We start from the raw sequence: 26,838 nt of genomic DNA on the forward strand, positions 1-26,838 counted from the left end.
GGATAGGGTTGGGGCCCACATTCTGGAGCGAATGTGCTTGTTCTGCTGCACCTGAAATAATGTGTGCTGCCCAAGATCTACCTTCTTGGTGGATTCTTCTCTGTGATGGTCCAAAGGGCTGCATGGGAACTTACACTTTTAAAACAAGATTTCACTACTTAGGGGAGCTCTGAAATGGGACTGAGAATGTCCTCATGAGGAAGGATACATGATGAGGTATCATCTTTCACAAGAATTTTGAATGGGGGCAAAGATGGTAGTAATGTTAGAACAATTTTCAAAAGCAGTCCACATGCAGGATAGTGCAGCAAGCCAATCTGGAGCTTGCCAAGGCACAGATAAAGATGGTCAGGATATTTCTGATTATATGAATGAGTGATGGTCCCTATATACAGCTGGTAACATTTTTCTGGAAGCTACCCAGGGTGGCTGGGGCAACCCAGTCAATATGGGTGGCATATAAATAATAAAATTACTCTTCTTCTTCTTCTTCTTCTTCTTCTTCAGGGAAGGGTGAAAAAAGCTGGTCAGGGTGGGCTCCCCAAAAAGGGATGGCCCAATACATTTTGCTGCCTTGGGTGAAGGGCAAGAGATCGAATTGCCCATTCCATGTACATAAGCCAAATGTGTCACTCCAACTTCATCATTTGTGATGGAACAGCATCCTTGGCTACACTTAAGGGCTTCAGGCTAGCTTAGAGGAAGCAGGGCACAGAGAGGTCTGCCCACTATTTGCCACTCAGCATCTGATGCCTTGAGGTGGCTGCCTCACTCTGCCAAATTGCCCCTGTCCTAACCGCAGCAATAGATGGCAGGCTCCCATTGCGCTTATGAGTCTGTTAAAGAGAGTGAGCGCTGTGTGTAGAATCATAGAGCTTTAGTGTGGATATGCTTTCTTATCCCGATGCAGCAGCATCTGATGTGTAGACCTAATTAACTGGAGCTGATGGACCAAGATGCTTGAGCCAAGTCAACATTTGTTACCTGTATGAGCCATGCAGGTCCTGTACATGCTTGAAGGCCCCAGGGATGTAGAGAGGGGATTCATTTAGAGTGGCCATGTGTCCTACTTTAGGAAAGACAGCCCTCTATTTGAAGGCTAAGGGGTGCCTCATCTAAGTCTAGTTTCAAAATAAAACCATGAGAAAGATGATATATCCCACAAAATGAAGCAGGATCTGTGAAGTTGCCCATCAGCAATTTGCACCTGGACAGCAGACTGAGCAGGTAAACAGACTGAGCTAGTAACTCTATTTCCCACTATGGTGATATGTATTACAGTTCTATTTAAATCACGGCCAGCTTTGTACCCAGCATTGCTCAGAAACTCCAAGAAACAAAAAACAAAACACCACACCAGTGCAGTTTTGAGATACTGGTGGTTGAAAGCATCACAGTTTTGAAAGGTTCTTGATTCAAAATGGCATCCATTAGTATCCAAACATACTTCTTGGTCTCAGGAGCCATCAAGGAAAATGTGGTGACAATATCTTAAGAGATGTAGAAATGCATAGTGATCAAGCAACTTTCCAAAATAGATAAGGTATCCAATACTATTCCTACTCTGAACAGACCCAATGAAGTGATGTGATTAACTTAAGCCCATCAATTCAATGGGTCTACGCTGAGTAGGACTTAGTTTGATACAACTACCAGCAGTGAACAGTTTTGTAAACCACTTTGAGAGTGCCTTTTTAAACAATCAAGTGGTATGTACATTTTTTGAAATAAATGTAGTCACTAATTTAAATTTGTGCATCTACATAGAAATGCCAATTTTATGCAAACAATGCCCCTTTTTCTCTTGGTGCTGTATTACTTCTTTTTCAGGGGGCGGGGAGTTTAACTGCCAATTGATCGAATGGTCCAAATCCTTGAAAGAAGTGTCATGTCCTTAAATTCTTAATGCAAATGATATTTCGGCAAACAGAATGCAAAAACGAAGGGCTCAGTCTCGTTAGGCTCAGAAATAAATTGCAATGTGCTTCTTATAAGGAAAGGTAGCAGTGCAAAATCAAGAAAGAAAGTGATGGTTTAATAACCTTTTATTTTTAATCCTGTGTAAATATTTCTCATCTCACCGATTCATTCCAATTGATTATTTGTTTTTCATCTGGAAGCCTGTAAAAGTTTGGGGGAGAATATAATCCTCTTCTCCCTCTGTGATTTCCCTCCCTGTCTCTCCTTAATAACATTAGAGTTTGCAAATGATGATAGATTGGCTCCAGCATGACAGTTTCATGATGCTCTGGCAACCATGAAATGAAGGCCTGCTTTACTTTATTTTTTTTAAAGAATCGTGGAAGAGCTTATTTTGTCCTGGTGGCACCTGCCTAGAGAAAACGTTTTCATGCTACAGCATGTGGTCAGATTATGACACTGATTCTCAGTTCAGGGAGAGACAAGCTTAGGTACCTGATCCACATTGCAATGACCTACTTTTAATCTGACACAAAGCATGTGGAAATTTAGTGAGCAGGAATAATTTCAAGTATGCAGCTTAGGGAGCCGCTTACAGAAGATACAAGTCTGCAGCCATTTCCTTTGAACCATTGCTTATTCTAAAATCCCCGTTCCTTCCTCTGAGCTGCCCCATTGGGCTCATTGGATCCATAGTATTTTGTGGTTTGTTTGTTTTTTAAAAAAATACCAGTGACATACCTTTGCTTTAAACACCTTCAATGCTTTCTTTTCAGTCATTCCAGGGGTGGCTAACTTGTGACCCTCCAGACCAGAGCCAATTTTATAACTGCCAGATGTCTTTGGACCACAACTCCTGACATCATGGACTTGTAGTACAGCAACAAATGGGGGGTGGGCACCATGCTGACTAGCTCTATCCCAGATGTTGTTGGACTACAACTTCTATCAGCCCAGACCATTAGCCATTAGATATGATGGATGTTGTAGTCCAAAAACATCTGGAGAGGCACAGCTGCCCCAGATTCATTGCATGATTAAGATATGACAGTGTTTAGGAGCTGTTTCACCACAACCCATACATAGTAGGCATTTACGTTCAACTATTGCCTGCCATTTAAGTCAAAAGCAAAATACCCATCTAAATTTCTCACTGGAATTTCTAAATTACCAGGTCATGGGATTATAGGAAGCTGCCTTAAAGGCGTTGAAACTATCCGTCCATCTATCCCAGTATTATTTATTGTAGTCTCCCCTGACCTAGTGCCTACCAGGTGTTTGGAATCCAGTGTCCCTCAAACACAGCCAGCATGGACAATGGTAAATGACGGTAGGAGTTACAGTCTAATAACATCTGGAGGGCACTGGATGTTCTACTCTGACTGGTTTTGGCTAAGAATCTTTTGCAGCCCAGTGTGATAATTCCAGAAATGGAACTAGGACCATTTACCGCAGTGGCGTAGTGTGGGGGGTGCAGGGGGGGCCGGCAGCACCGGGCGCAACATCTAGGGGTTAGGGTTAGGGGGCGCAAATCCACGGGTTAGGGGGTGCAAATTACATGCCTTTCCCCGGGTGCTGACAACCCACGCTACGCCACTGATTTACCGTCCAAGCAAACACTGGCTCCATCTGAACTAGATATTTGAAGCTGGATCATACCCCTCCAAGGGGCCATTCATCCTTCTGTGATGCAAGATGTAACGTCTCATCATTTCCACTCATCCTCTCTCCCTGGAGAAATGAAGTGAACCGGCCCCTCCAATTTCTCTGCCCACAAACAGGGTGGAGAATTTTGAGAGGCTATTGACGCACAGCTCTGGTGCGAGCAACATCCAGATTACATCAAGGCTCCCTGCATTTGACATTTGGAAAGCATTACAGAACACTGCTTTTCTGACAAAATACCCTCCCCGCCTCCCTCTCCTGAACTAAGGTGAACTTGCCCTAGTTTTAGCTGGTTGCAAATAGAATTTTGGGGTTGGCCAGGATGTATGCATGTCCCTCAATACCTCCATCCTGATTGCTGTTAACACAAGTGTGGGGCAATGTAGCTTCCTGTGATGATGATCCCCCCCAAACTTTTTTGCTGTTTGCTACAAATCATAAGAAGTCCTTAAATATGCTAGCATGCTTGCTATGTTGAATGAGGCAGGTCTGCTTAAATGAGAGCTGCTCCCTTACATAGGAATTAGAGATAATGGAGAAGTCCAGAATTGGAATCTGCCTATTGGAAATGTGAGCTTTCAAAATTACAAACTACTTGCTCCACTTGGATCAGAATGTGAATGGGGAAAGAATTATTGATCTTCCAGCCTCTGTCTGTCCTCGCTGACTTCTCCATTCCTTCCTGAGCACTAGGACTGGCTCTGGAATTTTCCTCCAGAAAATGATTGTGCCACTCTGAGAACACTCCTGGAGGGCTTGCCTGTGTCCAGTATGAGTTTGCAGTATATCATGTCATTGCACAACTGTTAATTTTGGCTGGCAGTACTTCTCCAAGGTCTGAAACCAGAAATGGGGAACCTCAGACCCTAATTATAATTGTGGCCCTCCAGACCTCTCTGTCTGGCCCTTAGGGCTCACCACCTCCCCATCACACACCCATCCCCAGGCCATACCCCTTTCTATCCTGGCTTTGCCTCATCCCTCCTCTTCTTCCTTGGCTGAAATGTGCCTTGAAGTATGATCATGCTTCCTGCTTGCCTGGAGTATGGTGTGCAAGTGTGTGTAGAAGCTAGCCTAAAGTGTAAAGGTAACATTTGCATTCATTGCCCTGCCCACTTTTGCCTATGACTAGGTTCACTTTTGCCTTTGGTTCTGTCCACTACTGGTATATGGACCTTGGAAGTCTGCCCAGCAGGGAAGATGGCTCCCAGGATGAAAAAGATTCCCCACCTATGTCTTGGGCAGAGGTCCTTCCAGGCTGCTACCAGTGATCAGAATTGGAGGTGGTGAGGATGAAATATATGACTTGACCTACATAGGCATTTCTTTTTGATGAGAAAAATTGGTAAGCTATGGTGTTTCTTTATGCAATCCACTTCCAATCCATAGGCATGCAAATCAACACCAGCCAGTTATACTTGTGTTGTACCTTTATAAACATGGCAAACTGAGCTAAGCGAAATGGATTCATGATTTCTGGTGAACATTTCAACTCTAGTTGACTTATTCATTTACACTGACCTTTGTCCTCCAGGTGTTACTGAGTGATCACCCTGATAATGCCTAACTGTTAGCCTTGTTGCCTGAACCTGGTAGGAACTGGTGTCAAAAAACATCTGGAGGTCCACAGGTAGCTGTCCCTGATTTACATAGTGATTTACCTAGTGTCCTCATTAGCCCTCAGTGACATCATCACATATCCATTGGCTACTTAGCATTGGCTACTTAGCATTGTGACATTATACTGTTTACTGCATGGTCAAAGTGAATTTAGATTACCAAACATTCAAAAAGGAGTCATGGGAGACTTCAAGTACCCCAACATCTGTTGGAACTCAAACTCTGCCAAGAATATAAGGTCCAACCAATTCCTCACTTGCCTCAATGACAATTTCATTTCACAGAAAGCGGAATAAGCAACAATACTTTGGCCACCTCATGAGAAGAGAAGACTCCCTGGAAAAGACCCTGATGTTGGGAAAGATTGAGAGCACAAGGAGAAGGGGACGACAGAGGACGAGATGGTTGGACAGTGTTCTCAAAGCTACCAACATGAGTTTGACCAATCTGCGGGAGGTAGTGGAAGACAGGAGTGCCTGGCGTGCTCTGGTCCATGGGGTCACAAAGAGTCGGACACGACTAAACGACTAAACAACAACAACAAATCATGGCCCTGGTCCTCAGCAACAGGAAGGAACAAAGTGGAAGTACTGGGAACCTAGTATCCTTTGTATTCTATAACCAAAACATGGATGACATTAACGTAAGTCAACATAAAAAGTCAATTCTGCTGAAGACGCTGTCATTGTTTATAAGATGTCTCTACTTTCAACAGTATATGCTGTTATCTCTTGTTTAGCTCTCTTTATGCCTGTGAGGAAGCTCATCCTCTCATGTTTCTCCCTCTCTGTGGTGGTTCCTCCTGGATCTGTTATTGGCCCTCTTCTCTGTATATACACTGTCCTTAAGTGACCTTATCAAACCCCATGGCTTCAGTACCACTTATACACAGATGACACACACGTCTTCCTCTCTACCCTTGAACTGTCTCCTCCTTCCAATACCAAAGAATGTAGTTCCCAAAAAAACTGTCACCGTCCCTCCAAAGAACTATTTGCATTTTGGTCACCAGACTCGATATGCTCAAGACTTTTCATCTTTCCTTATACATGTTCCTCATCCATTTACACATTACACTCAACAACTGTACAATCTGTGTGCCTAATAGCTAGCACATGCAATATTCAGCAAGTATGGACTCCACCTATGTGTGTACACAACATTATGTATGTAATAGTTGAGCAAAACAAACCATGCAAGCACTTGTATGTGCATCAAGACAGCTTGCACCTGTGTTCAGCGTAGCATGTGAAGATGCCTAGTGTTACTTTCCAACCTGGGAAATGCTCTCCTACATAGTTAGGACCCATTTTCTTGTACAGCACCATGTACACTAGTAGCACAATCATCATCATTGTCATCACATCCTAGAATCATAGGAACAATTCACAGAATTGCCATATACCAAGTCAGACTATTGTTCCACCTAGCTTGATATTGTTTGTGCTGATGGACAACAGCTCTCCAGTCTTTCAGACTTTTCTCTAATAGTCTCCACAACTACATAATCATGTCCTCACTTCAAACTATGATGCTCATATACTCTTCCTTATCACAACAAGCCCTAAAAACTCCTTATACACAGACCAAAGGATCTCATCCTGCACCCTGTTCTCACTATAGGAAGAACCAAAGTACAGCATCACTCTCCTCACTTGCAATTCCCCGGAAATGGCATCAGCTCTACACCCCTTTATCAGATGGGAGATAAATGTATAAAATCCACAACTAGGAGTAGATTACCAGAATACTGCAGCTGCCTTTTAAGCACAAAACTTTGGGGGAATCCAAGAATTATGAAAATGAATGAACATCTGGTTGCTTTTTAACTGCATTCTCCATCTTTGTACAGTCAGCGCACCAAAGGTTTTGGCCTTGAAACATTTGAGATTATTTGGGTCAAATTATGAACTGGGGGGGGGGGGGGAGAGGCAGTTTATTGATTTATCCAGTGTTTTTATCTGGTCCTTCACCCAATGATCTCAAGGTGACCTATATGGTTGGCCATGTGCATTCTAAACTCACACCAACCCTGTGAGGTAGGTGAGGCTAGGAAATGAGACCTGGCTACAGCTTGCACAGCGAGACACATGGCAGGAGTATATGTGGTCAAAAGTGGGCATGGCCATCCCACACCCTGGCACACATTCTCTCTCATGCACACATGCACACGCACACAAGAGATATCCATGCAGATGAGCATGCCACCCATCAAATTATCTGATGACTGGGGAGGGGGTAATTTGCACCCAAGGCAAAGCTTTGGTTTTTCTTTGTTTATCATGTTTCCCCAGTATATTTTGCCTAATGGACACATCTTTTGCAAAGCAATTTTCCCTAATATAATGCATTTCTTTTTGTTATTTCCCCAGCATGTGCACAACGTATGCACTTTTGTAAACATTAAGGGAAGCATGAGTTTTGAGGGGTGGCTATGTTTCGGTTTGCATATTGTATGGTAAAGTCTGCATCATCATCATCATCATCCTTTATTATTTATACCCCGCCCATCTGGCTGGGTTTCACCAGCCACTCTGGCAACTTCCAACAGAATATTAAAATACAATAACCTATTAAACATTAAAAGCTTCACTTAAAAGGGCTGCCTTCAGATGCCTTCTAAAAATCTGGTAGTTATTTTTCTCTTTGACATCTGGTGGGAGGGCATTCCACAGGGTGCGTGCCACTACTGAGAAGGCCCTCTACCTGGTTCCCTTTAACTTGGCTTCTCGCAGCAAGGGAACCACCAGAAGGCCCTCAGCACTGGGCCTCAGTGTCCGGGCAGAACGATGGGGGTGGAGACACTCCTTCAGGTATACAGGTATTCCTGTATCCATCTCCATCAGGGGACTAAGCTTGCTGGTGCTGTATCTACTTAATTCTGCTGCGGTTGCTGCTGCCCATGTGTGGGGATTGCTCTGGCAGATTTGGCTGCAAGGCAAGAAGTTAGCCATCCCTGATCTAGGCAACACAGCACAATGACATGATCAGCCAAAGTGAAAAGTGCTATTCTTCTAGAAAAAAAGAGGTGCCGGAACTGACCATGAACGCCTCCCTTGTTCTCTTAGAATGCCAATGGCACCCACCTGAGAGATGCCAGAAGTGAGTTCCAGCGAGTTCCTGCTCAAAAAAAGGAAAGCGCTGCTACAAAGAGATTTGGGCCACTGGCAACACAGTACACAGGCATAAGATCTGCAGGCAACACCAAGCCTTCGAGGTGTAGAGGATTATTCCTAGCCTTTTATTTGTGGTTTCTTAGTCATAGTGAGCTTCACTTAGACAATGAAGATTTTCTTGGCATCGGTATTGAAGCTGCAATTGCTATGGAAACTACCATCTGACATTATATTATTTCAACAGGAAAAGTGGAGGAGGCTAATGTGATGCATTGAGGAGATATGTGGCTTCCAGAGAGCACCACTGGATAGAGCAGGTGTAGGGAAGCTTTGGCCCTTCAGATGTCACTGAAGGGCCATCACTGTCCCACCAGCCCCAGCAAGCATTGCCAGTGGCCAGGCAAGATGAGAGTTGTAGTCAGCAGCATCTGGGAGGTCAAAGGTTCCCCACAACTGGGAAAAAGGAAAGACACAGACTGGATACGTCGGAGAAAGATTGTGGCTGAGCAGAAGAACATCTGCTTTGTATGCAGAAGGTCCCAGGTTCCATCCCTGGCATCTCCTGGTAGGGCTGGGAAAGATCCTTGCCTGACACTCTGCCATTGTGGCATAATGGTTAGAGTGCTGGACTGGGAGCTGGGAGAGCAGGGTTTGAATCCCCACTCAACCATGAAGCTTGCTGGGCCAGTCTTGGTCACTCTCAGCCTAATAGACCTTCACAGAGTTGTTTGGGGGATGAAATGGGGAGGAGGAGAACCACGGACACCACCTTGAGATCGTTGTACGATAAAGGTGGTACATAAATGTAATAAAATGAATGAATGAATCTAGCCAATACTGAGCCAGATTGACCAAAAAGGCTGCATATATAAGGCATCTTTCTACTTCCCATGGGGTGGTGATGCAAAAAGATTATACTAGTGCACTGGGTGTGGGTAAAGGGACCCCTGACCATTAGGTCCAGTCATGACAGACTCTGGGGTTGCGGCGCTCATCTCACTTTATTGGCCAAGGGAGCCGGGGTACAGCTTCCGGGTCATGTGGCCAGCATGACTAAGCCGCTTCTGGCAAACCAGAGCAGCGCAAGGAAACACCATTTACCTTCCCGCCAGAGCGGTACCTATTTATCTACTTGCACTTTGATGTGCTTTTGAACTGCTAGGTTGGCAGGAGCTGGGACTGAACAACAGGAGCTCACCCCGTCGCGGATCAGCAAGTCCTAGGCTCTGGTTTAACCCACAGCATCCCACCTGGGTGTGGTTAGGAACTCCTTAAACCTTGTATTGTGGTGTCTTCTCCACATGGCCCCAGCTTCAGTGGTGCAGTTAAGCCATAATAATAAAATCTAAGCCAGCCCTGCTGTGATTGGACTCCACCTGCCCAATCTGCTGAGCGGGGCCTTGAGTTTCTGCTGTACTTCCCAGCTCCCCACCATGCATCCAGGTGTCCCCTCTTCCTTCCTCCTGCACACACAGGTGCTGTTTTTTCTCTATAGCCTGATAGTGCAAAGTTGCTACAGCCAAGTTCTATGATCACATACAACCATATTTTCTCACATTGGACAGCTAATGAACAACGAAAGATGAAGTGGAAGCTACTATGCCGGCTGGATATTGGTTGCCTCCTGAACTTGTCTGAGGAAGCATATGGACCACATAAAATTAAATTCCAAGTGAATGTTTCGCCGTGAAGAGCATGCCACAGAAAGACAATTTAGCTCGTTTAAAATAACATACATTCGGCATCTACAATGCCAATCACACTTTGCATCTGTCCAGAAAATAGTTTTGAAAACAAGAAACAAATGCATACCATAGAACCTTGTATGGATTCAAACAGCATATTTGAACTTCATGGGGCAAAGACATTGCCTTGGCCTAGGGGCAGGCAAACCACTTTCACTTTCTCACTTTTTTTTAGCTTTCGGTTCATTTCACCACATTTCCTCATCAGTTTGCAATTTTTAAAAGAAGTCCTCGTGAAAATTCATTGGTTTTTTCGTGTGCATTTCTCTCAGTACACAATTTTTGATAGTCACGTTTTGCAAGCAGATTCCCCTGATATAATGCACTTGGTTTCTAATTTCTATGAAAATATGCATTTTATGCAAAAAAAAAAATTACTCCTAATATACACATTTTTGTATACATCCCCCCCCCCCCAACCGAAGAATTGCATCACAACATTTGGAGAAGTGTGAATTTTGGAGGATATCTGTATTTTGGTTCAGCATTGTTTCAGCAAGTTCCCATTACATAGGCCCACATTAAAAGCCCCGCCAAACCAAGTTTCCTCCCATTGGGTCCCTCTATTGCCAATTGTATGATGTATCCATAAACCATTAATACATTTTGATTCCATGGTAGGAGCCTCTAAAGAGAGATTCTTCTACACATCTCCAAAGAGAATCAGTTTCTGCTCATTTCTTCGCAGGCTGTAAACACACACACAAACACAAAAATCCCATTGGTTTCCCATTCAGGCGCATAGGAACATTTGAAGTGTGAGCTTATACTGAGATTCTGCATCATAGCTGTATATTGCTGAGAGCCGAACCACACACATTCAGAAATATCATTCTGTTCACAACCTTTTTGGGACTCTAGCACTTCAGACTGCAGTTGGAGCTTATGTTCAGATTGCCAACCACACCCCAGTAAAAAGGAAATAAAAGAGAGAAAATTAATCCCCATACAGTGGTACCTCAGGTTACATACGCTTCAAGTTACATACACTTCAGGTTACAGACTCCACTAAGCCAGAAATAGTACTTCAGGTTAAGAACTTTGCTTCAGGATGAGAACAGAAATTGGGCTCTGGTGGCGCGGCAGCAGCAGGAGGCCCGATTAGCTAAAGTGGTGCTTCAGGTTAAGAACAGTTTCAGGTTAAGCACGGACCTCCGGAATGAATTAAGTACTTAACCTGAGGTACCACTGTATACAAAAAATTAGCAGCTTAATAAAAAAGAAGATACATCTTCATCCCAGTCAAGTTATCAGGGGGTTTTTGAGAAGGGGATAAGCAAGACCTGTGTTTTGAAGTGGTATGGCCTCTGCATAGTTGTTTCTCCATTATTTTGCTTAATATTATCATAGTCATAGAATCATGGAACCAACACAGGGTCATCTAGTTCAACTCCCTACCAATGCAGGAATCTCAGCACATGGTCTCCCATCCAATTTGAAACCATACTGGACCCTGCTTAGCTTTAGCAAATATGCTAAGGCTGCCATTGGCTTTCTAAGATCTCTGACAAAATATTTTCCAGACTGAGCATCTTTGACAAGAGATAGTTGGAATTAAACCTAGAGTCATATGGAGACAGAATATATGATCTACCACACCAAGCAATGGACTCTCCTTTCAATGTGTTCTGTTGTGATTCAGCTGAGTACTCTATATATATATATCGTAATATATACCAACTGACAATGCCAGATCTCTGCAAGGCTTTCTAGGTGAGCAATTAGTGATTAAATTCAAGGAAAACAGAAATCATTTGGATCATTATCAGTGCAATGCTGTGCATGTCTACAGCTAAACTGTAGACATAATCCCAGGTGATTGTGAATAGGGTTGCAATATTTTTATTTATTTATTATTATTATTATTTTGAAACTAGAAATATTTTCCTTCAGATTTTCAGGAAAAGAGCTGCTGGGCCTACTAGTGCTATCTTAATATAAAGAATTGTTTTCCAACATACATAAAAGGGTGAATAAAATGAATGTTAGATCAAATAAATCCATACTTATTGGACTGAAAAAAATGCCATTTTCTTCTAAAAGGATAGTGGTGGATCCATTAAAATCAATAAAAAATAGTCACATTTGTTTATGACTAACTAAGCCCAGATCCTTCCCATAAAAACTTGAATACAGGAGAAATGGGCAAAATCATATTTTAACATAATTACCCCCAACAAAAGCCTTGCTTTCCCTACATAACAAGAGAAAGTTGACAATTAACAGAACTCTGCTGGTGCAAACAGTAATTAGGATCATCCAAGGTTTCACAAGCTTGCCAAGTGATTGAACTTTGACCTTGAAACTGATAATCACAGTAACTACTTCAGATTCTCAGCACACTTTGTACACCTGAGATTTTTGCTGGCCATTTCGCTTACGGTGATCAGCTGGTTTTACATCAAACATATTGATTTATAAAATCCCTGGGTCATAAAATACAGCCATAACCTGTATCTTCAGAAAGTCATACATTTTCAGGCAACATGCAGAGTTATTTCAGGAGATTTTATTTTGCGGGGTGGCAATGGGGGATTTGAATGATCTTAAGTCCCATATCACTTTAAGCAGCCATAGCTCCCTACCCTTTCCGAAAAAAGAAAAGAAAAACTCCTGAGAACAGTCCTTTCTTAAGGATGCTAAGAATTGATAGCAGACCCCTCTTCCCTTCACAGAACTACAATTCCCAGAATTCCCTGGGAAGAGGGATGATTAGACCAGTTCTGTAAGGGGAATGGGGAGGGAGGTCTCCTAACAACTAACAGAATCGTAGAATTGAAAAGTTTGAAGGGACTGCTACACCGGACACCCTTAACAAACTGCAGCTCTCAGAATTCTTTGGAGGAAGCAAAATAGTATATAATACTGCCTTAAATAGATAGGACAGCCTTAGCTCTTGGGGGATTTCAGGCAATTTGTGACAACATTCGCTCGGCTTTGAGATCTCACTTTCAATGCTATCGGAAATATTTTTGCACCTGTCCTTTTTTTTAGCGTGCTTTAGTATGCTTTGAAGATTCTGGCTAATATAGGATTATTTTAATTGGCTGGGCAAAGACTTAGAAAGCCCAATTGCCCAGCTGCTTATTCTAGACACTCTGTTTTATGCCCTGCCTTGCTCAATGCCCTGCCTTGCTGCTTTGTGTTAGTTTGGGGAAGTGCTCCTGTTCCAGCCAGCTTTCCCCATGCTTTGCACTTCAGATTTGAAATAGCAAATTCTTTTTTAATCTACTGAGCTCAGTTTTACATTGCTTAGGGTTTTTTGATCATTACGGATGGGGGTATTTCAACTGTTGTGGGTTCTGAGTAACACAAACATGTTGCAGGTACGAGGCATAAACAGCAGTGGACAGTGTGGTGGCATGAAGAGGATGATGGGTGGGGCGGCGGCAGCAGGGGCAGCGCGGTGTAAACGTGCCAACAGGCACACCATATTGGCTCTGCATATACATTTGCACCACGCCAACCTCACCTATGCCCCATCCCTCACCCTCTCCATCCTGGCATGCAGCAGTGACCCAGCCAGGTCAGGTGAGTGGCACAGCCCCAGCACACCATCTGCGACTGAGTAGACATTTCAAAACAAATACAGCGGTACCTTGGGTTACAGACGCTTCAGGTTACAGACGCTTCAGGTTACAGACTCTGCTAACCCAGAAATAGTACCTCGGGTTAAGAACTTTGCTTCAGGAGGAGAACAGAAATCGTGCGGCGGTAGTGGGAGGCCCCATTAGCTAAAGTGGTGCTTCAGGTTAAGAAAGTTTCAGGTTAAGAACAGACCTCTGGAACGAATTAAGTTCTTAACCCGAGGTACCACTGTAAATAAACTAAGCAACTCCAGAGAGAGGAAGGACAGCAAGGCCCCCTCATTCAGCTGGGCTCTGACCAATTGCCATTTGCCTCTTTTCTCTTTTTTCTCTCCCGTAATTTTCTCGTGCAATTGTCACGATACCTGTGTTTGCTTTTCTTTCTTTCTTTTGGTCTCTCCCCCCCCCCCCTCTTTTCTTTTTGTTTTGAGCCCATTGCATTTTAGGCTACTGCTTTAAACTGAACAACTTCAAGCAGAGGAATGTGGTATATAAATCTAAAAAAATAGCTCAATAAACACCCACACAAACTTGGTGGCCTCTTATCATCTGCTTTGCACAACACCACGCCCCCCAATGCTGGAGAATCTACCATACTCTCACCCTCCCTCCTGCCCAACAACTAGCTTTTCCCATTCAATGCAAAGAGTTCTTGTATTCAGCATAATACATAAAACTGAACTTCTGTCAATACACAATAGGTAACCATTTAGCATTTCACTTTCCATATCACATCAGCAGCAATCTGAATCTCCACAAAAGACACAATTCTATCACCAGTTGTGAAAACCCTTCATCCTGCTCACAGCATTGCAGTTTTCATTAATAATACTTTTATAACATAGGTGCAGGGGAAGGAATATTATACTTATATGTCTTTGACACGTTGGAAACTTTAAAACCTTTTGTTCCATTCATTTAGTAGAAGGTTAATTAGTAAATTATACCAATCATTCAACTGTTTTGCTATGACTGTTTAACTCTTTTGTGTTTAACCATGAAAACAGGAGACTGAGAGGAGAAATGACTGTCATCTTCAAGTATCTCAACAGCTCTGACAATCTGAGTTGTTCCTGATGCTTAATCAACATCTCCTTTTTTGTAACTTGAATCCATTGGTTGAGGAGAAAACAAGCTTGCTGTGCCTTCTGCATGACAGCCCTTTAGAGATTTGAAGATGGCTATCATATCTCCTCCCAGTCTCATCTTTTCTAGGCTAATAGTCCTAAGCAAGATGGGATTTACTTAGGTCCTCTGCTTTCTATCCCTATGATGTCTGTGCTCATCTCTTCTCCGCCTATGCTGAAGTGATGCAGGAGTTCCAGGGTTGCTAGGCAACCAACATTTCTCCACCGCCCCCATCTGTTCACCAGACTACACCTCATCCTCCTCACTTGCTTACACATCACACATCCCAGAGAGGGTCAGGATTCAAAATATTGTTTGGAGAAACCGAGCTCTACAATGTGGTTTAGCACAAGCCCTGACCAAACATCGCATCCATTTGTTTCAGAAGCACTCTAAAAAAATTATACTAATTAGAAGTATTGAAACATTTTCTCGGGGGGGGGGGAGGAAGAAAGCATCTCTCCTGTAGATGTAGATAATCTCATTTTATCTCATTCCTTCCAATATTCTAATAATGATGCTGAAAGTGATAAATCATCTACACTAATTACCCATCACTCAGATTAATGAATGAAAATAGCCACTGATACAATGACCCACTTCTGAGAAACCCGAAACAACAGATTTGTTCATTAGCAACTCAATCCCAAAAGCATTATGAACCAATAAAATCTGACTATTATATGGAGAAATGTTATAGGTATATATCCGTACCCCTTATGCACAGCGGGTATTAGTGTAATCTTTAACACACGAGAGAAATTGCCTGCACAAGGGAACAAAAAATATAACTCGATTTTAGCCAAAAAAAGTATCTCTTTTAATACAAAATTTCATTCTCATAAATTTATTTCCACTGAATAAATAAGATCGCTTCACCATTTTCAGGTGAAAATTGCACCCTATATTGGAGTTGAGATGCGAGTATAAATAAAATATAAACATTATTTATAACCATTTATTCCCGCTATACTTTGATGTGTGCAATACTGTATTTAAAATGTGTTCAGCACCTTGTCATGGTAAGATCTGCAGTTTAACCTGCTCTGTACAATACTGAATGGTGTTCATGCGTGTGTTGTTATCAATAGCTGCATAATGACTGCCTTTCAGAGTATCTGGATCTGCTTTTCTTGGTTTATAATTTTGTTTAATGCATGCAAGCTTATCTGTACCAACAACTTTTTTTGAGAGAGATAGAGAAAAAAGTGCTTAATGCGATAGGAAGAAAATCTATATTGTAAAGACAGCTGTGTGTTATAACTCAATAAGGTGGGAAAGACTGAAAGATGGGTCGGATCCAACATCCCTCAACAAATGGGATTCCCATTCTCCCCTTTCTTCTGCAGCCCCCCTGTCTGTCTCAGGGGATCCCCCAACCTTCCATAGTAGATTTTGGGGGTGCATGAGGGCTCCAGAGTGAAGCATGGGAAGTCAATTGAGCAAAAAAGACACCACAGTTGGATATCATAGAGTTTTTTGAAGAGCTTCCAATATCAAAGATTTAGGCTGCAATCCTAACCCCACTTACCTGGGTGTGAGACCCATTGAATTAATTGGCATTAGTGTCTGGGTAGACCTAGTTAGTATTGAAACCTTAAGGACCAAGAATAATTTCAGGAACCCTGATAGGTTCATTCCCAATGGGTCACACACCCAATGAGCCTTTAGGTGGGCTTTTTGTATCTCCTTGACCTATGAATTCAAGCAGAAAACCTCTGCTTCTAGGCGGCCATAATGCTCATCCCATCTGTACCCCAATAGAAACATATTCTGAGTCTCCTGCTAGCCAGCCTCCCTGGATTCAGCTCTCTTCCTCCATGTGGGCCTTTGGGATGCTGATTCCCTGCTACAGGGGAAAAGGATCACAGCCATGTTTTCAGATACAGTACACAGAAATTTAACAGGATCAATCTAACCCCATTGGCAGCATAAGGATGCTTTCTGTAGTGTAGAGGTTTTCACATTCACCCCACAGCTGAAAAGGTCCCTAAATTTAAATCCAGGGGTTTTTAAAAATCCTTTTAGGGAAGGGGTCAAAAGTATCAGAGCCCATCTTTTGCACAGAGAAAGCTCCAAGGCTCAACCCCCTTGCATGTCTCCCATGCATGGATTTCATGCAGCCTGCAGAATTGCTGTGGGTCAGAAGATAAAATATGCAGCGAGATGCGACCCAACAACTTCCTCTTCCCACATCCAATGTGGCAGCCTCCCTGTCTTGTAGCAGACTTAATGTAAGGGTTAATCCAGCCCTGATCACAGCCATAACCCACCAAGCACACTGTTGTTGTTGTTGTTTTGTAGAGAAGGTGCCAGCCTTGCGCACAAGCTTATCTTGGGGGCACCAAGATTATATGCAGCAGGCACAAAACCTCCAACCGCACATTTGCTACCTGTAGGCCATTTAATCAGTACATAATATAAAAAAGCCCAAAGGCAAGAGAGCCTAAACTGTGCACATGGGCCTGTCTCAGTCCATAGTCTGGCATACCGAAGCCTAAATTCTGCCACAATCCCCCAGTGAGTGGTGCTGGGTTCTTTGGCTATCGACTAAAAAATAAAAGGCCCAGCAGAGTTAAACCATTTTACATTCTAAAGCTCTCGTTTTTAAAAATTGATTTGTACATGGTTGTTCATTGGGCAGCTCTACCACATGTACATACTATTATATATACCAGTTTTCTTCTTTAAAACAGTATTTTCAAAAGAGCAGACTTTTCTTTAAAATAAAATGAGCACGTATATGACATTGTAGCATGGGTAAAAAAAAGTCTGACCCTGGCCTAAATTGCTATGATTTATGCTACGATTCCTTAACAAGATTTGTTAGAAACACCAATGAGCATTGGAAGCAGCTTTTAAGTGTTTTTCTCCTTTGCAGCAGAAACATTTCATTTTCCCTGGATAACATTTTTTTTTAGTAAGACAAATAAAATATATATTTTGCAATATTTCATTTCTAAATACATTTTCCTCTTTTCTGCATCAGTGTGCAATGTGTGTGTGTGTGTGTGCATGTATGTGTGTGCGTGCGCACCAGGGTGTGTGTGTGTGTGTGTGTGTGTGTGTGTATAAAAATCTTCAAAATAGAGGATTTCCCCGTTTCACATCCGTACACACCAAAGGAGCTAATATCCACACTTTCCCTTTAATTATATCTCTATCTCGATGTAAGGCATTAGTGACGTCTGCTGAATTACATTCAATGCGATGATTTTTCTATTAAGGGCAGATTCAAGAGTCGAAGTGGAAAGCACCGTTGATGGGCTGTGCACAATTCAAAAGTAACCTTGGGTCTCTGTGAGGCAATTGCTGGAGCTCTGTCGCCATCTACTGGCCATACTGGAAGGTGTGAGGTTTTTTGTTTTGTTTTTCCGCCACCAAACAAAGCTTTTTCCTTCGGCTTTATTCATGTGTCAACCCAGTTCTACAAGAAACAAGATACCAGCTAGATACCTTGGAAAGAAACGAAATAAACAAAGCATCTTTTCCACTTTCTCCCCTCCCCCCCCCGACCTCTCTCTCTTCCCCTCTTTGGTTTTATTCTAACCTAAAGGGCTTAAAGAATAACATGCTCCACACAAATCAATTTGGCAATGTCATAGCGACTGAAAAGTTAAAAGAAGAAATATCTTAAATAAGAAAATTCCACACACAACACTTCATTGTCTCACATCTCCGGCTACGGTTTCAGTGAAAACGAGTGTGAGATCAGAGAGGCAGAGACTTGAACTCATGCTGTTAGGCCTAATTTTCTCGATTGTTTTAGTTTTTATCAAAAAAGGGTGGAGAAATGCAAACATGCCCAACAACTGTTGTTGCCCAAAATGCAGCAATGTATGCTTGCCATCCTGCACACACACACACACACACACACACACACACACTCCTCTATAAATGCATTTCCTTCCATGTACTTTTAAATATTTTATCCAATCTCAACTGGAAATTGTATCTCATATTATCATTTCTTTTCCTCATATCCTTGCAGCGGAACATAATAATCCTAGCAATTAAAAGGAATTAAAATAAATCTATTGCATATTTTCATCTAGGAGGGGTGGGGAAAAACTCACCAAGAGAGATGCATAACAAATTGAAATGGAGGGAGGGGAAACAGAGAGACAGACAGACAGACAGAGAGAGAGAGAGAGAGAGAGAGAGAGAGAGAGAGAGAGAGATTGGAAATCTGAATTCTAAAGTCCAGAACCATCTTTTTTTATATATAGAAAAATTGCACCAAGAGTTATTTGTTGTCCTATACCTTGCTAACATCACAGTGGATTGTTGTTAATAAAATAACATGTGGCCTTAAAAGGGGGAGGGGGAGGGAAGCGTTGGTGTGAAAAGGGTATAGTTGAAGTTTTAAGATTCAAGCTTTTTCTTTTAACTTCTAATATATATCTGTATACCTATATCTATATATTTTTTTCAAAACGTTTTATTAGGAAAGCTATACCAGACGCATCACTGTACAATGATTAAACATTACCTTTACAATTTATATCCGCTTGAAATTACAGAATAAATATATGCACAATTGTATTTGTGTGTGTTTGTGTGTTGTCTGCATTTGTGAGCGGGGGGGGGGGGGAGAACGTTAGCACCTCTACTCAGGAGGAAGCCCCACTGATTTCCATGGGAATTACTCCCAGGTGAGGGGGCACAGGACTGCAACCTAAAAGGGCTTCTTTTACAGAGACACCGGTGGCAGCTTACCAAGCAAATGTCCCCTTTCCAATGCATTTGTGACGTCCGGTTCTCTTTTTAATTAGAGGTGCAGCTGTCCTCCAGAAAGGAACTCAATCAAATGGCAATGACCTTTCCTTCCCTGTAGGGCAGCCACAGAAGGGAACAAATAGACAGCTCCTTCGCTGAAGAAGCAAGCCAGTGACCTCCCCTCTGGAATAGACTGTGGTACCCCCATCCCTGCGGTGGTGGGGGGAGAGATGCAGAAATAGAACAGGGTGCAAGCAAACTGGGATGGCTAGGAGGCTGATTGGAGGGGGTTTAGGATACAGAGTGGAGCAGAATGAGCGTTTGGACTTGTGTGTGTGTGTGTGTGTGTGTGTGTGTGAGAGAGAGAGAGAGAGAGAGAGAGAGAGAGAGAGAGAGAGAGAGAGAGATGCGATGTTTTTGTTGCCATTGTTGCTCGCTTGCATTTGCAAGACAGGATCTGGAAGGAAGACCCTTAAAATAATAACCAAGCCAATGTTCTTCCAATGTATACATTGTATACATTGGAGGGGGTTTAGGATACAGAGTGGAGCAGAATGAGCGTTTGGACTTGTGTATGTGTGTGTGTGTGTGTGTGTGTGAGAGAGAGAGAGAGAGAGAGAGAGAGAGAGAGGAAGGAGGAGGAGGAGAAGGCAAGAGAGTGAGAACATTTGGGGAAGAAAAGGACCCCTCTCCCCGCCGCTGCCTGCAGTTCCCAGACATGCAGAAAACTGCAATTTTTTGTTGCTGTTCATGTGGTTCTCTTCCCCAGCCCAGACACCCACCACCCCTTCAAAGTAATGTACAGGTTCTGTGCCATGATGAGGGAAAGAATAACCAAAGCCACAACCGAAGTTGTCTTTTTTTTAAAAAAAAAAAATCCACCTCCCTCCCCATAGCATTAAAAAAAAAAAAAGATAGAACGAAAAGGTTTCTGTTATGTTTTGTTTGTTTGTTTTTTAAAAAAACTACAACAGAAAAAACAAAAGCCTGCAAGAGAGAGAGAGGAGATAGAGAGAGTAGCGTAACACACATTGAATTTACTGTCATAAGGACCGAGGCAAATAACCCCCCCCCCCATGATACTAATTATAATAATATTCGTATACCTTAGACAACATGGCACAGTCAAAGTCTCCATTTTTTTTCCAGTATAAAAAAATAATGATTGATTAACATCTGCTGGCAAAAGTCTGCAAAAGGCACTTTATCGATTCATGATCATCTGAGAAGGGCCTTTCCTCCAAACCATCATCTGGCAGGGGGAAAGCACAGAGCAGTATCCTCTAGTATCAGCATGCGGTGGTTTGGGGGCAGGAAGGGCAGGGAGCCGAGGAGTGGGGACTCGGGGGGCCGAGGGGCTGTGGGGCGGGTCTGGGATTTGGCTGTAAAAGCTAGACTTTTGTTTTGTTTTGTTTCAAAACCTATAAGTGGTCTTCTCCAGGACTTCGAGGTAATCCGGCTTGGTTTGGAGTTTGGCCCTTAACTCGAGGTATTCGCTTTGGGGGGGTTGGTGGTGGTCTGGGAAGCCCTTACCAGCCGAGAAGAGGAGGGTCTCTTTCAGCCTGGCGTCCTGCTGCAGGTCTGGATATTGCATGCCAGGGGGGTGCACGTGCAGTTCCTTTAATTTGGGCACCGTGCCGTAGAGGCAGTCCACAAAGCCCACCGTGCACGGTGGCGCCAAAGGCGGCCTGTCCCTGCTGTCTAGAATGGCACCACTAGGGGGGAAGAGCACCACCCCACCGTTCTTTTCGTGGTGGAAGACAGGCGGCACCAGCGCTAGCTCCCCCAGGAGAGGCAGCCCCCCTCCAATCCCCCCGCCAGGCGGGTGCGGGTGCGGGTGATGGTTGGTGGTCACTATGGTGTTGAGCTGTGAGCTGGACACGGCCAAGCTCCACTCCTTCTCCTTCTCCAGTAAGGTCCTGTAGCAGCTGCTGCTCCCACCGTCCTTTGTGGGGTCGGCAAACTGTTCCCCTGCACAGCCAACTCCTCCTCCTCCACCACCACCACTACCAGCACCACCACCACCTCCCAAAAGCATGTCCCCAGGTGGCCCCGGCTCCCCCGCCACCACTTCGTCCTCTTCGCGGGGCTTGTAGATGGGGTTGTTGCACATCTGGGTCACTGGATGCGGGATGTAGTCGTAGACGTGGCCCACCGGGGGTGCCTTTTCCGGGGAGGCGCTGAGTCCCCCGCCGCCTCCCCCGCCTCCCTCCTCAAAGAGGTGGTGGCACTGCATCTGGATGCCCGTCAAGTCGAGGGTCTCCTGCCGCTGCTTGTTCCGGAAGGGTAGCTTCTTGTGACGCCTGCGCAGGACGAAGGCGAAAAGGCCCGCAGCAATGAAGACCGCCGAGAAGAACAGTACAAGGAGGCTGAGGATGAGCACGGAGAGGGGCACCGGGCCTCCCCCAGCCGGGGGGAGCTCATAGGGCGACGGGCTGGTGGGGCTAGGGTGGCCCCACGCTGGAGGGGCTGGCGAGGCAGCAGCAGCATGCAACATCTCGGGGCAGAGTACCTCCAGCTCCACAGAGCGGATGTCTCTGTGGGTAAGGTTGTCTGGGCTGGCGCAAAGGACATCCCCCACCATGATGACGGAGCTGATGGCCTCGATCCACTGCTTGAGAGGCACCAGGTCACACGTGCAATCCCACGGGTTGAGCTTCAGGTCAATCTGCACAATGGCGTTGAGGTGCTCCAGCACGCCAGCCACGGGCAAGTACAGGAATTTGTTGTTCCTCAGGTTGAGCCTGGTCAGAGAGGTGCCTGCAAAGGCATCTGTAGGCAGGTTCCTCAGGAGGTTGTCGTTGAGGAAGAGAAGCTTCAGGTTGGGCATGAGACTGAAGGCAGCGGGCTGGATCTCCCTGATCTGGTTGTACTCAAAATACAGATAGTGCAGGCTCTGCAGACCCCTGAACATGCCTGGGGTCAGCTTCTCAATGTCATTGCCATTCAGGTACAGGCTCTTCAGGTTGGGCAGGTTGACAAAGGCCCCGTCCTGAACGTAGGAGATCCGATTGTTCCCCAAATGCAGGAGATCCAGGGAAGAAAAATTCCAGAAATCGGAACGGTAAATTTTCTGTATCAAATTACCACTCAGGACCAGCTTCTTGGCGTTGACGGGCCTGGGCAGGAGCTCGGAGATATTGTGGAACCCTCTTTCCTTGCAGTTGACTGTCAGGCCCAAGTCATTGATGTGCAAACTGCATGAACAGCCAGTAGGGCAGATGATGGGGATGGGCGGCCTCGTCTGGTAACCAGCTATTGGGGGCTGGTTGGGCGCAGGGTATAGGCCTCGAGGTGTCGGGGGTGGCTTGTGTGCCCTGGGCTGTTTGGTGGGCCTGGGCTGCTTAATGGAAGTTTTGTATTCGACAGAGGAAGCAGTGAAATGGAAAGAGGACAGCATGGAAGAAGGCTTAGTAGGCCACGCGTTCTCCTTGCTTGAGGGCAACTGAGGGGCACCGATGCTGACCAGCTCTGAGTCAGACAGCATTGGGCAGAGTTTATTCCTCTTAATTTCCCTCAGGTCCTTCCCGTGGAAGTGGAAAGGGGTCTCACAGGTTATGTCTCCCACAAGGGCAGTGTAAGGGATGCGCTCCAGCCAGCTCTTCAGCTGGACAATATCACAGGTACAGTTCCACGGGTTCTCCTCCAGCTGGATCTCCATCAGGCTCCTGCCAATGTGATCCAGCATTCCTCGGTAGGAGAGCACTTTCAACCTGTTTCCACGCAAGTCCAAGTGAGTTAAGGACACCGACTTAAACAAATTGGTGGGGAGGATGGGGATAAGGTTGTCGTTCAAGATCAGGACCCGGAGCTTGCTCAGGTTTCGAAATGCCCCGCTCTCGATCCGTTTAATGACATTGTAATCTGCCTGCAGATATTCCAGACTCTCCAAACCCAGGAAAGTGTCGTTTCTGAAGATGTCCAATTTGTTCTCATGCAGGTACAACCTCTTCAGGATTCTGAGGCCATTAAAGGCTCCCGTCTGAATGTCTTGTAGTGCGTTGTTCCCCAGGTTGATCGAAACGGCGTTGTTCAGGTGGAGAAAACTGTTAGTATATAATCTCCTCATGGAGTTCCTCTGCAGGTAAAGTTTGAAAGGTCTTGACCAGGACTCCGTTATCTGGCTAATATTTATAAATCCCTTGTTGTCGCAGTGTATGTGAAAAAGGCTTTCTTTGACTTCACAGTAACAAGGATCGAAGCAAGACTCCTCAATCTCCTCCGAGTCCTCTATCAAGGGGATGGGGGTAGTCCATGCTACAGCAATTGTGCTTAGAAGAATAATCCACAACATCCTTCTCTTACGGGGAGGGTCGGCTGTCGGAGACTTCATGGTTGCGACGGATTACAAAACTGAAACAGAAATGAAAACACAAATGGATTACGGTCGATCAGCATTTTATCGGGCTATTTTTATATTGAACCATGCATCTAGAGCATCTAATGGGGTTTCGTGAGGTTACTTGGAAGTTCATTACAAAAAAGAAAAGAAAGGAAAACTCTAGCATTGCTCTCAGAACCTTCCCTGGTTTTGAGTTAAGTGATACTGAAACATCTCATCATGCAACAGCCTTCTTCTTTCCCCATTCTGCTCACCCCTCTCCCAGGCTACTTGGTGAATGACACCCTCATGAAAAACAGCAAATGAACCTATAGGGCCTATGTTGTGAAACATCTCCCCCGCCAACACAAAGACAAGGAGTGTTTAGGAGGAAGCATATGGGAGATCATCTCAGTCTTAACTCGACACCTGCATCAATCACAAGAGTAAGGAGAGATGAGGTGCAGAAAGAGATTTTTATCTGGTGTACACACACACACATACACAAAACCATGCAGTCTATACATTGCATTCTCATGAACACACGAACGCTTAACTTGGAAGTTGTTGTGTTTTTTCTTATTCAGGCAATGCCCATCTGATGCTATGATACAGCCATTATTTAAGGAAATGGGGACAAACAAGTTCCCAGAGCCCAGATCCCTGTAGGAATATCCGTAACTGGGATTTTATCAGTATACAAGGGTTAGTAGCAACGCTTGCTTCAATACCGGGGATTGGGAGAGAGGGAGAAGGGGGGAGAGGGAGAAGGGGGGAGAGAGAGAGAGAGAGAGAGAGAGAGAGAGAGAGAGAGAGAGAGACCCTTCTCTCCCAAGCACACAAAATGGATTAACGCAACTGGTATAGTATCAGATAAATGCACACTCCATATTAGTCATTTCAGCTGATTAAATCATTTAGAGATGATTAATCTTCGGGAGGCACATGCCTCTGCCATCCACATCCCCAAGGGGGAAAGCGGCAGTTGCAGGGCTACGGACAGAAAGAGATGGTGGAATGAAAGGGGGCAATAGGGATGGGTGGGGGGGAGACTCTGGACGTGGGTGTTTTGTGCCTGTAGAACCATCCAGGGATGATCCAGCAGGACAAAAGAGGAGAAGGGGGAGGAAAAGTAAGAGGGGAAAAAATACCTTTACACTAAGCCCAGGAGAAATAACCCTTGCTTTACAGCAAAAGCTCACAAAAGATTCCTCTTGGAGGGGACAACTGGACCCCGTGACCTACAGCCTCCTCTGCTTGGGGCGGCAAAGGGAGGGCATCTCTTTTTCTCCTTGACTCCTTTTGCCCAGATCATTCCAACACAGAAGAATAAATCACTGTTAAAGACTATGACTCCTGACAAGGATGGCTTCACAGCCCATACTTGGTGCTGCTGCTGCTGCTGCTGCCCATTTCAAACGGGTTTGCCAGAGTCCTGGTATTTATTTCTGTTCTCTTCATAGCAAAGGAGCTTTACAGATATGGATTATCGTGCACTCTCCACTCCACCCCCACACCCCAACACACCCATGCAGGCGAAGGGAATTCCTCCCTCCCCGTTATGAAAAAAGAAAGCCCTTAATAGCAAAAGGACCTAGTTAGGGAAAGAAATGGGAGGCGCAGGTGGGGGCAGGGTGGAATAAGAGCATTTCATTACAGAAAAATGAAATAAATCGAAGCAGAGAATCTATTTGCAAATGAAGGGAACTGGGGGACCCGTTGGAAGGAAAATTACCAGGCACGATCTGAATGAGGAAAGAGGAAGAGGGGAGAGGTCTTATTTTTTGCTCTTTGTCTCAGTAGAAAGATGGATAGATAAATAGAGAGAGATAGACGGACAGAGAGATAAGCTACTTAGTTCTTTTCCTCTTCTGCATTAAAAAAGGGGGTAGAAAGAGATGCTCTATCCCAGCAGAAAAGCGGGGAGGGGGAAGGGAGAAAGAGAGATCCAGAAAGAGCTTGTACTTACCGGTCCGAAGGAGATAAATTTTTTTAGCACATTTGGAGAGAGCCGGGAAAGGAGAGAAGGGAGGAAAAAATAGCCAAACCCACTTGGAAAAATAGATATCTACGTACGGAATTTTCAACGGCTTTTAAAAATAAAATAAAATAAGGATTGCTGGTTTCTCTCTTTCTCTCTGTTCTGGTTCTATACTCCTGCTGAGGGCTGAAGCAAAAGGAGGGGGGGGGGAGCAAGCAAAGATGAGACGTGCTAGGAATGCAATGAGGTTCCTTAGGATGCAGAGATGCTGTTTGGCACAGTCAATGGAGGAGGGAGGCAAAGGGGGCTGCTGCAGCCTCCTAGATCTGCCGCTGCCGCCGCTGCCTCCTCTGGGTACCACCAGCTCATCTTTGAGAAACGAGGGAGGGAAGGTCTATGGCAGGAGGTTCAGGCTGGGGCTTCTCATCCTTTCGCTCCTTCTTCCACTCCTTCTTCCCTTTTGTGTGTGTGTGAGAGAGAGAGAGATCGCATTGTTGCCCCTGAATCAGGCTTCCCCCACCACCACGTCATGGATTTGAGCTTGAAGAAAAGGGGAACAAATGTAGGAGGACGCACTTGGCACCAGGTGGGGGGGGCACGTCTGGGAAGCCCTGACTGTACTGGGCTTGCTTTCTACCCCCACCCCCACCCATTCCCCGCCAGGAGGAGGAGGAGGAGGAGGAGGAAGAGTTATTCGGGGGATCAGGAGCGGGGGAACCCGAGATGATGGAGCAAGAAGAAGCAGCCAGGAACAGAGGAACAATCCCGGTGGTGGTTGGGTGGTGGTCTCCTACGTCCGCCCCCCTCTGGAAGGGGAGGAAAGCCTGGGATGGAAAAAAGGATCATAATAGGGGAATGTCCCCTGGGCCACCAAGTGTGCATATTCCAGCAAATCCTTGAGAGCTGCAGCCATTAAGGGGAGAGGAGATACCCGCCCCTCTCGACATAGCCAAGAACTCTCTCCGCTGGCTTCCAAAGTAGTAGGCTCAGTTGAGCTCGCTCGCGCGTTCTCTCTCTCTCTCTCTCTCTCTCTCTC

General features: G+C 44.8%; 1 protein-coding gene across 4 annotated transcripts in view; it reads right to left on the reverse strand.

The window, feature by feature from the left end:
• The window catches only part of SLITRK3 (SLIT and NTRK like family member 3), a 40,689-nt gene that overhangs the window by 10,696 nt on the left and 3,155 nt on the right, over positions 1-26,838 (reverse strand). The window contains exons 1-2 of one of the 4 annotated variants that reach the window (XM_083739306.1): positions 25,791-25,973; positions 21,034-23,853 (exon numbers count right to left, since the gene is read on the reverse strand). In XM_083739306.1, the coding sequence (XP_083595432.1) occupies positions 21,034-23,833 (2,800 nt within the window). In that variant the 5' untranslated portion in view covers positions 23,834-23,853; positions 25,791-25,973. Of the gene's footprint in view, positions 1-16,979; positions 18,209-20,606; positions 23,854-25,790; positions 25,974-26,838 lie in introns of those variants that run through there. The other 3 variants (XR_014564311.1, XR_014564310.1, XM_083739305.1) reach the window with 3 other exon arrangements.

Source organism: Podarcis gaigeae (assembly GCF_964106915.1).
Source record: "Podarcis gaigeae genome assembly, chromosome: 5".
Classification (NCBI taxonomy): Eukaryota; Metazoa; Chordata; class Lepidosauria; order Squamata; family Lacertidae; genus Podarcis; species Podarcis gaigeae.